The following is a 12,150-nucleotide window of genomic DNA, read 5'->3' on the forward strand; positions in this document are numbered from 1 at the left end:
CAGCCCATGTTCACTTATTTTCAGAACTTTATTTAAGAAGAAAGAAACACTGCAGCTGTACCTCCTCTCCTTCACGTGAGGATATCCCAAGAACTACAGAATTATCTTCATTGAGAATAATGCTAGAAACACCAGCAAACATCTTCTTGAAGTGTTTCTGCAGCTTAGCAACATTTTTGCTGTTTCCAATGATTTCAAGCAAGTCTTCATCACCAACAAAGTAAAACCTAATAATTACATAAAATTAGATCTATATCAGAACTCCAACTATCACTTTTAATTTATTTATGCTTCAAAGATGGTCACTATATGGGAGTAACTAACACTCGTTTCCCCAACGCTGCAAGAACACACAAACCATCAATTTGCTGAAGTTATACTTAATTTCTAGGATTAAGCCTCAGTTCACATGGTTCTGTACCACACAAAGCGTACACATGCTCTGTACTATGGATTATTTTCTTCACCTACCCATCCCTGAAATACCCACAGTAGAGCCTGGGATTGAATTAAGTCTATTAAGGCAGGGAGAAAGAACTCCCACTCAGTACCTCCCTCACCCTTTCTCTCTCATGTGAAGTGACAAACTAGTTGAGGACTACAGGTAAGTCAGAACCAATGCCTTGAAGACTGGATTGTGACAGTTTAGACACTATCCTTCAATCCAGTGCCAGAATTGAGCTGTTCCAAATAGAACCTGTAAGTTTACAGAAATCAGCTAGTGGTTCCTTAAGCAGTGTATGAATCCTAAAACCAGCCACAGATGAGCAAGTAAGGGAAGTTTTAGTCCCACTTCCTGAGAATTAGCTAATAACTGAATTCTGTATTTAGACAACACAAATTTAAATGTTTGTAACATCTTACATATGTGCAGTACACAAAAACTGGCAGGGGCTTTACAAAACAGTACACCATTTCCTGCACAGAAACAGCAAACTACCTTACTTCAAGAGTCAATTAAAGTAAACTTCTTACCGAGGGAAAGAGGACCTCTCCCTTTCCAAGTATTCTCCCAGTGCCTTCTGTATCTTCCCAAGCAAGTCTGCCAGTCTCTCTAATGACCTCTGCACACCCTGAATGTTAAGAACGTCCATCACAAGCGGAGATTTGGACACCTTCTTCATGAGCGCCAAAAATTCAGTGCTGATGCTGCAAGTAAAATAACACAGTACATAGTGCAAACTCAGTAACCACAGACCTGCAGGAACACCACAGTTACTTGTCTCTAAATGACCACTGCCTCTCTAATTGTTGTGGTTGCCCTAGGGAACACAAGGCTAAATTCCTCAAAATAGCTCTTCACCTGCCTCAAGTCCACAACAACATAACCTAACTTCTTTGCAACATTTGATCAATGAATTCCACCCCTGAAGAGATGCACACGTCTCATTCTTTGACCTGACTGGAAGTGTGTGGAATGAATAAGGATGACCAGAGCAACTTAAAGCAGAGGAAGAAAATTACATTTGAAAGGTGAGACTAAAGGCTGTGGCAACAGGAATCAGTCTGCTTGTTGCAGCCACAATGCCAGAAAAATCCTTGAGATAGTTGACTGGAACTAATAAGAAAAACCATGTGAATCCCAATCACCTTCTAAAAATTTCACACCAGCCTTTTTCTGCCATAGTTGCCTACGTGCACCTCTTGCCATATTTGTTTGCTTGATGAACTTACACCTACAGCAGGGCTGTAATCCAGCCGGACGAGGTAAGAATACAGTTAGCATTTCAGCTTAGAGAGTGCCACATGGAAGTCATCAAGTTGCAGGCCTGCTCACACAGTGCCCCATGAGGGGCAAGAAAAGAACAAGGCAATTAAAAAGTTACCTCTGGAACCGCTGGGTCTCCACAGGCAGCAAGTGCTTGATGTCTGCACTACCAGTAAAGATACCCTCCAGGTAGACCCATCGCCTTTGGACATCTATCCAGACATCAAAGAGTGCCATGATACGGTTCAGCTTATCTTCCCAGCTAAGGGCATCTTCCTCAAACACCTGAAGTTTAAATGTTGCGTTAATATTCATTTTAATAGTATCAGGAGCCTGACTGCTAATTATTCACGAAAACAGTTCTTTAAGAGTTGCAAAGGATGCACCCACAAGTAATTGTCTGTCAACTTAAACAGTGAATACAGTCCCTGCTGGTAGGTATCTAAACTAAATAAGAAGGGAGGGTGAAATTAAATGAAGATTCTTTAGCTTTGTTCTCCGTTTTACCTTATAGTATGGTGACAGCTTCATAGCCGAGACGCTGTTAATGTGCTCTTTTACTTTGTTGAAAAGGTCATCCCATCCACGAATTAAACGACATTTGTTCTGGTAATTGACCAAATCCAGTTCATAAGTGTTCCACACTTCTCTTATCTAAGAAAAAAACGTTTAAGGTACGACATCAATAATTTCTGCTCCAACATAGTTTCAAAGTAGTATTACAGTAATCAGATTTTACTTTTTGTACCCAAGTAATCCAGGTTTATGTTCAGGCTTTTGTTAAAAATATCGAGAACATGATGCAGTTAGGTAAAACTTACAATAAGGTGGTGTCTTTTCAAGTCATTATCAAGGACTGCTTTTCCCAAATTATCCAAGTTGCATCAGAGGAAGCTTACACAGCTTTAAGCTGTTCCCCAAAACAGCATGCCTTGGAGTCTCAGCACACGTAGCAACAGCTTAGACTGACAAATTTACTACACAAGTGTCAGCCACCCAACAGCAAGCCTTTGATATGTTATTATGAGCATACAAACAAAAGCTGATACTAGCCTGTTTCAAGAACTCTTCCAGAGCCATCTCTCCCTGAGCCACGAGCAGTACATCTTTGACGATTGCTTCATTTCTCTGTAAATCAACATCCCAGATCTGACCGAGCGTCAATTCTGAGACAACCCAGTTAACGTGAAGCCTTTTCATCAGTTGTTTCCAGTGACGATCTTTAAGTGCCTCGGATTTCAGTTCAATAACTAACATGTTTATCTATAGAAGACAAGAAAGCCAATTAGATCCTTCAACCTGAACTACCAAATACATGCATTTTAAAAGTTAGTATAACTTACCTTCATGTAGCCCTTCAAAAGTCTCTGAACATACTCATAGGAGGCATACTGTCGCAAGCGGGCAGGGAAGTTTTTCAGTTGGTTCAGTAGGCCATCCAAGTTTTGTCGAAGCTGTCAGTAACACAGAAGTAATGAAATCTTTCTCTGCAAGTGCTGTGCACACAGTTGTACCAGTTTAAAGTTGACTACTTTTAAAGAAATCTCTCACAAACAAGGTATTATCGACAGTACAGCTCTTTTAGTGTTGTATGCATTTGTGTGAGGCAGTCCGATCTCCATTTCAAAACTACTGGAACTGCATACATCTGAAAAATTACTTAAGTTGTGACAAACCCTGTGAATTTTTCTTAGCTTAGCATGAGAAGAAACATGCTCACAAGATACTGAGAAAGATAATTGCACACTGAAAACTATCTGGAACATGACAATCCAGCAGGTCTATCTCAAGGGGTCTAGTTCCTCATCTGCACATACTTGCCGTAGTTACATTGTTTATGTATGAAGAAGTGAAGTACCTTGCGAGGCTGTACTGAAACCCAGGGTTGCTCTTTCATTTGATCAATCTGTTCCCAAACCTTAGAGAGTTCAGACCAGACGCCTTTGAGATCCTGCAACTCTTCAAGGGCCACCTATAGTAAAGAATGTTATCAAACATCAGCAGTTATTCCTCACTTCTTCAAAGTCATTAAAGCGGGGGAGTTACACAGAATACTTAAGGTGTCAAAAACCTCTAGATAGTTTGCCAATTCAACACAACTACAATAGCAAGTGACCCAGAAGAGATTTTTGCATCTCAGGCCACGTAACAGCTTCACAAGACAGTCAAGGAGGAGATCACAGACAATCTCTTAAGGCTAGAACTGAACAACTGTGGAAATTATGTTGTGACACTAGTACACTGCAGGGCTACAAGTCACCCTCTTAAGGGAGAGAGATGGAACTAAAATATTTTTATCTGAAACTGACAAGAAGTTGTGCGAGCAGTTTGTACCTGGACACGCTCTTCACTGCCACTGAGTAGTCCTGTATCTGTTAATTCCAGAGCTTCCTTGGCCTTTGCACACTTCTCACGATCATCCTTCAGCCTACCGAATTTTCCTTCATAAATGGTAAGAGCTTGAAGAGCCTCTTCTGGACGCAGGTTTCCCTAAAGTTTGCATGGGATACATCAAGCTAAAATTCCTACAATCAAGCTGAAGCCAAATTAAAAGCAAGTACTAAACACCCACTGTTGATTTGTCTCATTATTCTTCCATTTCCAGTTTGCTAGCAATAAGGCTACATACTAATCCATTATAAATCTCATCCCACTTTTATGTGCAATTTTTAGCTTTATTAAATAGCACTTGGCGGGGAGTGGGGGTGGAAGGGCAAAAAAGCAGCTTGCTTCTGAATCCTCCTACATGTATGTCCCTCGTTTCAGCCAAAGTAACTTAAGCAATCTTGCATTCTGCACTTAAGAGGCCTATATTTTAAAGGTAAATTTCCCTCTGCCACTGCCCCCCTATCAACACACTGCCAAGTTATTATAGAACCCTCAAAAAGACTTTTACCATCATCTAAAATTAAAAACTGCAAAGTGGCATAAAAATAAACTGCCTACTACTTATTGAATGCAGAGAAACTACCTCGTCTGCTGAATGAGTATTAATCATCACTGCTTACTGTTACTGGCTTTGTTTTCTCCCAGTCTGTTAGCAAGTCGGTTGTTCGACTCTCCACTGCACGATCCTCTTGAACTATCTTCATCTGCAAATTTGCTACTTGCTGTTGAATGGCAGAATCCTTTCTACGCATTATGTCATTAAAGGCACCCCATTCTCCTTCAATGTTGTCAATATACAGCCAAGAGGATGGAAACTGGAACCTTTGCTTCTCAAGCAAGCGCTGACCATTGCGATAAAGCTACAAGAGACAGCAGTTGTAAGTTAAAAAGACGAAACTACTTACGTTGCAGGGCGAAATACTCAAAATATTTTAACAAGCACTCACTATAAAGTTCACAGGATTCCTCAGGATATGAAGTTCAAGTCTGCTCTCAGGAGAACTTGAATACCATGAAGCTGCATTTTAAGAGCTAAGCCTGACATTTCCAGAAGAAACCTTAACAAGACAACATACCTCAACTTGTTTTTCAAACTGCTTGATTTTACGTTTCAAGGACTGCACGTATGTGATGAATGTCACTGCATCTGATGTGCTGGCAGTGTCCACTGAATGCTGCTCCAGTTCTTGACGGGACTGTTTGGGGCACAAATTAATGTTTTAGAAGTCTAAAACAGTTGATCTGAAAGTGAAAAACTGGAATTTGGACTGGTCTTACCTTTGAAATTTGTGAATGAAACTCTGTCATATTCTGACCAAGCATTTGGCCAAATTTGCTGAGCACCTCCTTGTGCCAGGAGTCATACTTCAAGTTCACCTTTGATTGTACCTATAATTAAGTTACATAATAGTTATCTGTCAGCCCTCCTATTTTCTGTTATACACCGAATTCTGAAATTTAACACATCTACCACAAACAGTAATTACAATTTCTTACCTTGCCATAGTCTATGACAACAGGTCCAAATTCCTTTCTGGTTTCTGCATTGTCAAACGTTCCTCTTGCCTTTCTTATCTGAACCAAAAGGGCTTGCCACTTATTCAGGTCTTCTCCAAGTCGGTTGTATATGTTTTCAGCCTGCATATCCCACAGACACTGGTACTGCAGCCAAACCTAATTGGGGTATTTCACAAGCAGTGTTCAGAATTTCTCCAGTACATTCCAAGAGACATGCATCCCCCCAACCCCCTGAAAACTGGGAGAAAAGCCCACATTCATTTTAGTTGTAGCATCACGTGGTGTCAGCCTCCTACCTTGACATACTGTTCCACTTCAGTCACAATTCCCATGACAGCAGAGTATGACTCCTCCAGAGCAGCGGGGCCATCTGGCATCCTTGTCAAAGCATTACGATAGAATTTCTCTTCCTCAGACAGCTCATAATGCACTCCGACCTAATAACCACAATTATACATGTGATACACATTAATTTCTAGGGCACTCAGACTAATTCCTAGAGGAACACGCTAAGATAATCAAGCACAATTAATTGCAAAGTGAAAATGATTGCTCAGACTTAGATACAGCTTCTTTATACTTACCTGGTATCTCTGACTTTGAATTCTTGGTAGTGACAGGATTACCATCTTCCAAGAAAACATTTCTTGATAAAGTTTGTATCTACACTCTTCAATTGGCGGATTCAAGTATATCACCTGATTAGTTATTCTTAGTTCATGCACAATGTTCTGCAGAAAAAGTAAACATACTCAAGTTTTACTGGCAGACACTACTGCATGTAAACAATTTTGGACTTCAGGAAGAAGCACACAGTTTTGAGGAACAAATGCGCACTTAAACGGGGCAAGGCAAGTATTCCTCCAAAACCAGATGCAGAAGAAATACTTATCTCCCATGTAAAGTGCCAGGTGTAATTCTTGCGTTAAGTAATTGACAATAATGAAAAAACCCAACAAAATAACCCCATAACAAAACTTACTTTGATCTTGGGTTCGCCACCAGGCTTATGGCTCACTTGAGGAGCATCTGTATCCATGTCAACTTCCGCTTTGTCATCTGCTTGTCCAAGAAGAACTTGGGTCCAGGCCCTCAACCCAGCTTGCAAACGAACACCCAGGATTCTTTCAATCTAAAGAAAGCAAGCCACATTAGAGGAAAAAGCTGCATATTCACTGCATAAAGATCTCTGCTACCAAAATACTCTGATACCAGGAAAACTACGAGGCCTCAAAAAACCAAGTGCACTTTTAGCAATTATTTGAAGAGGTTTAGGAGTTTTGATAAATTTAAACTGAGTATCAATTCAAAGCTGCTCCTGTCCCCATGGACTTCAATGGAATTAAAACATTTTTTAACTGCTTTGAAGTTGGCCTAGCCAATAACCTGACACTTATCTCAATAGGCAGAACCAAACAATATGAAGGCAGTAAGTCTTTGCTACCAGCATAGCAAATTTGCACCACCCTTTATCTACCTCAGTCCCCAGCACCTTTCTAGGCAGTCAATCTACAGCAAACTATTTTCTTTAAAAGACAAAACTCCCCTTGAATTAATTGATCCCAAAAGTCAACAGCTAAAGACAAACAGGTCTTGAATCTTCTGCATACAGAAAACACTAAATTTTTCAGAGAATGGGGACAGAATTCTCCCTGGTGATTAAGAAGCGTATAATCAAAAGACATTTTGCACCCAACTAAAACGTTTCCTCTAAATACATACTACTCCTTGGTCTCAAACCTACCTCCATATCCAACTTATTGACCCAGATTGGCAAATTTGAATATGAATGAAGATTTAAGTCATCCACAGCTTTCTGAACCCTGTTCAAGATTTCGGAGAAAGTCTTGTGATCATACATGCATGTTTCTAATGATCTCACTTCCAGGTCTATTTTCTCTTCGATAATGAGCAGATCATCCACCTAAAATGGTTTAGGAAAGATGAGATGTTTAGTTTGACAGGTTAGACAGAGGCAACCATAATTACACAGTATGTTTAGTCATTTCTCTTTCTTCAAATGCATCAAGTCTATCAATTTTAATAGTACCAACAGATCTATTTGGCTGGCCAATTTGTGTCAACTCCATCAGCTACTTCACCAAAGAGCTACAGAACAAGGCATCTGCTATCCAATTCCACTTTTGGTTAACCACACATTACTGAAGCATAAATGTAACAATTTTGCAGAATTTTTAAGATAAAACAAACCTTTTCCTGGAAACTGAAGACCGTCTCGGCTAAGCGCTGTACGTATGGATCAAGTTTGTATGATTCCCACACAAGTGCAATTCCTTCTGCAATCAAAGCCTGCACCTCTTTCTTCAAGCCAGCAACCAGAAGTGAGATAGTATTGCGCTCTTCTACTTTCTCACATGTTCGTTCATATGTACGGACACTTTCAATGAGAGAAATAGCAAATGGATAGAGCTGGTTTGCTTGGTGAGCTTTGTTGACAATTGCTAGTGGAACACGGAAACCAAGCCACTTCAGGTTCCGAACTTCTTTTGAAAGTGTAATTATTTCTGGGAGGAAGTTGACTTTCAGTTTCAGGACGTTTCCAGTTCGACCTCTAACACGAGTGCTTTCAATGGTGAAAATCCGACCAGACACACCAAGGTTGCGTTGCTGAACTTTTCTTGCCCAGTCATCAAAGATCTCCTGAGTATTGAGCTTCATGCGAAAGCTATCTCCATCCTGCTTTAGCTTCTGACCTTCTACATGGTTCTCCCAGCCTTTGCCAAGGACATCCTCAACCCGCTTCATGTAAGCGGTGAGCTGTCTGTCAATCTGTTTTGCCCAAATTATAGACCCAGACACAGGAGGCAAGTCACGGACATGACTCATTTTACAAGCTTGACTTTGTGGGTATTGTACTTTAAATTTGTCATGAAGAGACTCAATATCATCTTTTACACGCTGGATCAATTGCGTTTGGTATTCACGAATGGCACCGCGAATGTGAGGTCTGACAAACAAGGCATTAAACCGAGAGAAGATTCTGAACATTTCATTGGCGTTCTTTGCTGTACCAAGCTGGTCTCTCAAACGGGCAGTTATTCGTGTTTCAACTCTATCAATTCTTTCATCATATCGTTTCATTGCTGCCTCCCAGGCTTCTGTACCTTCTTTGGAAACATCTAGTCCATCTACTTCCTTAACATTCTCATAAGCAAGATTGACTTCTTCAATCGCATTAGCATCAGCAGCATCAAAAAGGACTTCTGCTACTTTCATATCCTGTGGTTCAGGTACCTCTCCTTGATTTTGCTGGGCAACAGCAGTTACCTGCATTAGAATCACAGTTTAGCAAGTTCAAAATCTACCGACAAACAGCTACTGTTCTAACAAACATTGCAAAACCCCCTACGAATTAGTACCAAATCCTTAACAAACTTTCAGTCGTGTTTCAGATTTAAGTTTCTACTAGGAATGGGGCAACAGTTACTTCACAAACTTCCACTACTGTGCAGCATAATCTCATTTTCCATTGTGGTTTAGCCAAGCTCGAGTATTTACATGCTTATTAATCTCCATGTTATGTCTGGACTTGCTGTGTCTACTCACAGGAGCATGGTCACGCAATAGGTCATGTACGTCAGAACAGAAGCTAAACCTATTGGCGAGGGTTCAAAACTAGACTGACTTTGTAATCAGACAGCAAATCCAAATGTAACATTAGTTTTGTGTCAGTAACTTTTTAAAGCAACAGTGAACACTCTTGAAGAAGCCACACAGATTTTCTGTGTGATGATGACCAAGAGCAGTACCTGAGGTCGCAAGACTCTCACAATAACTGCCCTCAGCTGCTCATGCTGACGCCTGAATTTCCTCATCTGATCAAGGCGACCTTGGAGTTTCCTATGAGCAGGATTGATACGCCACACCATCTTCAGGTTCTCTTCCCTTTTTCTTTTCACAATATCTCTCAGCAGAACTTGTAGCTTCTCATACTCATCATCCCAAGTTTGGAATACTTCAAAGCACGCAACCATTACCTGAAGAGAGTTTTAGAACAGGAACTTTAGCTCCCAAATTAAATGCTTCCTGAAAGTCACTATTCAATGCAAAAATACAGCTCCCAGTGCCACAATGCAAAAATACAGCCACCAGCGTTGCAAAACCATGAACATACCTTTTCAAATTCTTCATAGGCAACATGCATCAGTTTTCTGGTTCCCAACACTTTAAGAAGCTGAGAGCTCAGATCTCTTGAAATAGCCTCCACTAAACGCAATGCCCTCTGGATTGGGTATTTTGTGTTTCTGATTTTTCTCAAATGGGTAAATATTGCAACAAGGGCCTGCCTTATTTTGTCCAGCTCGGTAGCAGACAGCAAATCATTCAGTGGAAAGTCTTTCATCAGTGGATTATAGTCATTCACGGTTTCCAGAGCCTGTTTTAGACCTAAATGTAATAGAAAAGATTTTGAATATCACTTTCCATTTCATTAATCAAATCCGTAGCTTAACTAGACCAAGATTACTCTGAACAGCATTCTCCTTTGTACCACAATGTTCAAGTTTTGTAACAGCTCAACTTCTGTAGGACACTTGTGAAAAATTTTATTGAAGAGACATTTTACCTGTGTCTGTATCGAAGCTGACAGTTGCATGAAAACGTTTGCCATGTTTTAGAATATCCAGAGTCAGAAGAACTTCTGGGCTTTCACGTTTTTCCTGAATGCGATACAGAGCCCGTTCCAAATTTAACCAGAAGCTTATCTCCTGTAACGCAGTGCCTGATGCAGGATCTCGATCTAATTTGGTCACCTTAAAAGTAAGAGTGATGATGGAGGAAAAGCATTTAATTTAAATACTCCAACTGTAAAAACTCATTCTGTTACTAAGTGTAATTGAAAAACATAACATCTAGGTTTTAATAAGCCAACCTCAAACAGTTTTGGCACTCATTCTGTGACAAGTGTAGGAACTGCAGTGCAACAAGAGTCAAAATTTAATTCCAGTGGTCCTCAAAGTTGGTTTTAGGACCCTCATGTAACATCTTCAGCATAGTCTAAAAAGGTTATTGGTCCATTTTCTTGCTCACTACCTGCAGTCTGGTTAATGACAGATGAGCCAAGCAAGGAAACCAACGTTTTATGCTCTGGAGTAAGAAAAGCCACCACTGTTCCATGAGCAGTAGGTGTTTACTGTGCCCATGGAGGAAAAAAAGTCATAATAGTATCTGAGATGCTATTTCTGAGTAACTGCAGAACAGCAGAGCTCTTTTGAAAACAGGCAGGAGTACAAGACAGGACTGGAGCAACTGTACTGAAGTGGTTGTGGATGCACCTGAGGAACTGACAAAACAAATGAACAAGTCCCGTTTCTCTCAACCTGCTGTAAAGATTTGAAGAATAGTTAAAAAATTCACCATGTTACTGCCAGTTACTTGAGTCTATTACAATAGAGATAAAATAGTCATGCTCTCAGCTACTTGTAAAACAATTTAGACTGGCCTCTACATTAGGCTTAGTTTAGCCTATAGTTAGTCTAATTTAGACTAGCATCTCTGGTGACTCAGAAAACTGGTCTCAGTTCTTCAGAGTAGCCTGCACAGAGCACTGTCCTAACAGTTAAAACTGTGAGGAAGACACACAGTACTACACAGAAGTTCTTATCACATAGTCTCCCACTTGGTGGTTGGTTTTCTTCTTTCTTTTACCTTTTGTATTTCTCTAATCCAGCGGTTGACACCAGACTGTAGCTGATTCAGGAATAACGGATCCTCAGCCTTCTCACCAAAATCTGTAACCTTTGGTTTTTCTCCACGCTCGTAACACTGCTTGGCAACATTAGTAATGGTTGCATGAATTGGCAGGCTGATCTCTGGAATTTCAATATTCTGCTGCAGATGCAAGAGGCCCATTTCAAGTTCTGCAATCTTTTTCTCAACTGAAGGAGCCATCTTATCTCCATCCCTGAAAAAGCACAGATGTTTTCACATAAGAAGCCAAATCAAAAACCATACACAACACATTCAAAGCCACCTGAACTACTTCCCCATAGTCAGCAACAGCATCATATGCAACTGTGTACTTAAAACAATTCCACATGACTTGCTTTGAACAGTCACTGTTATATTTTTCATTAAACACTTAAATTCATTAGCTTGAAGTGCAGCATTTATACAGCATTACCTGTCTGCTTTGCCAGATTCTCTGATGTAGGACTTGAAAAATGGAGCAACAGCATTGCTAATGAAAGAGTGCAGTGTTTCATATGGAGAATCTTCACTGAGAGTGAGCACCCTCAGCTGGGAAGACACTGGTTTGTCAGCATCAATCACTGGTGTACGCTTAATGAATGCCAGGCTGCAGAACAGAGAAAAGGGTTACCCACTCAACGTCTGGGAACTGAAGCGACAGTTAGAACAGCTTTAATCTGACTGCAGGTTTAGCTCACAGAAGTCAAATGCTAACCTGCACCATCACACTTCATAATCTTTCTTCTAAGAGACCTGAACACAAGTCTTCCCATAAATACATCTTCACACTTCAGTAATCAAACTTTGCTATCAAAAAGGACTCTGCA

The 12,150-nt window shown here is 40.4% G+C and overlaps 1 protein-coding gene across 1 annotated transcript in view; it reads right to left on the minus strand.

The window, feature by feature from the left end:
* Nucleotides 1–12,150, minus strand: part of DYNC1H1 (dynein cytoplasmic 1 heavy chain 1) — a 46,065-nt gene that overhangs the window by 30,514 nt on the left and 3,401 nt on the right. Inside the window, exons 3-24 of the mRNA XM_037394230.1 lie at nt 11,757–11,930; nt 11,282–11,537; nt 10,200–10,386; nt 9,750–10,021; nt 9,385–9,612; nt 7,826–8,902; nt 7,359–7,538; nt 6,597–6,746; nt 6,199–6,345; nt 5,911–6,051; nt 5,594–5,770; nt 5,375–5,485; nt 5,173–5,292; nt 4,717–4,956; nt 4,043–4,198; nt 3,567–3,680; nt 3,052–3,162; nt 2,762–2,971; nt 2,216–2,362; nt 1,827–1,993; nt 976–1,149; nt 62–227 (exon numbers count right to left, since the gene is read on the minus strand). Coding sequence (XP_037250127.1) covers nt 62–227; nt 976–1,149; nt 1,827–1,993; nt 2,216–2,362; nt 2,762–2,971; nt 3,052–3,162; nt 3,567–3,680; nt 4,043–4,198; nt 4,717–4,956; nt 5,173–5,292; nt 5,375–5,485; nt 5,594–5,770; nt 5,911–6,051; nt 6,199–6,345; nt 6,597–6,746; nt 7,359–7,538; nt 7,826–8,902; nt 9,385–9,612; nt 9,750–10,021; nt 10,200–10,386; nt 11,282–11,537; nt 11,757–11,930 — 4,705 coding nt within the window. The remainder of the gene's footprint in view (nt 1–61; nt 228–975; nt 1,150–1,826; nt 1,994–2,215; nt 2,363–2,761; nt 2,972–3,051; nt 3,163–3,566; nt 3,681–4,042; nt 4,199–4,716; nt 4,957–5,172; nt 5,293–5,374; nt 5,486–5,593; nt 5,771–5,910; nt 6,052–6,198; nt 6,346–6,596; nt 6,747–7,358; nt 7,539–7,825; nt 8,903–9,384; nt 9,613–9,749; nt 10,022–10,199; nt 10,387–11,281; nt 11,538–11,756; nt 11,931–12,150) is intronic.

The sequence above is a fragment of the Falco rusticolus genome, chromosome 7, assembly GCF_015220075.1.
Source record: "Falco rusticolus isolate bFalRus1 chromosome 7, bFalRus1.pri, whole genome shotgun sequence".
NCBI lineage: Eukaryota > Metazoa > Chordata > Aves > Falconiformes > Falconidae > Falco > Falco rusticolus.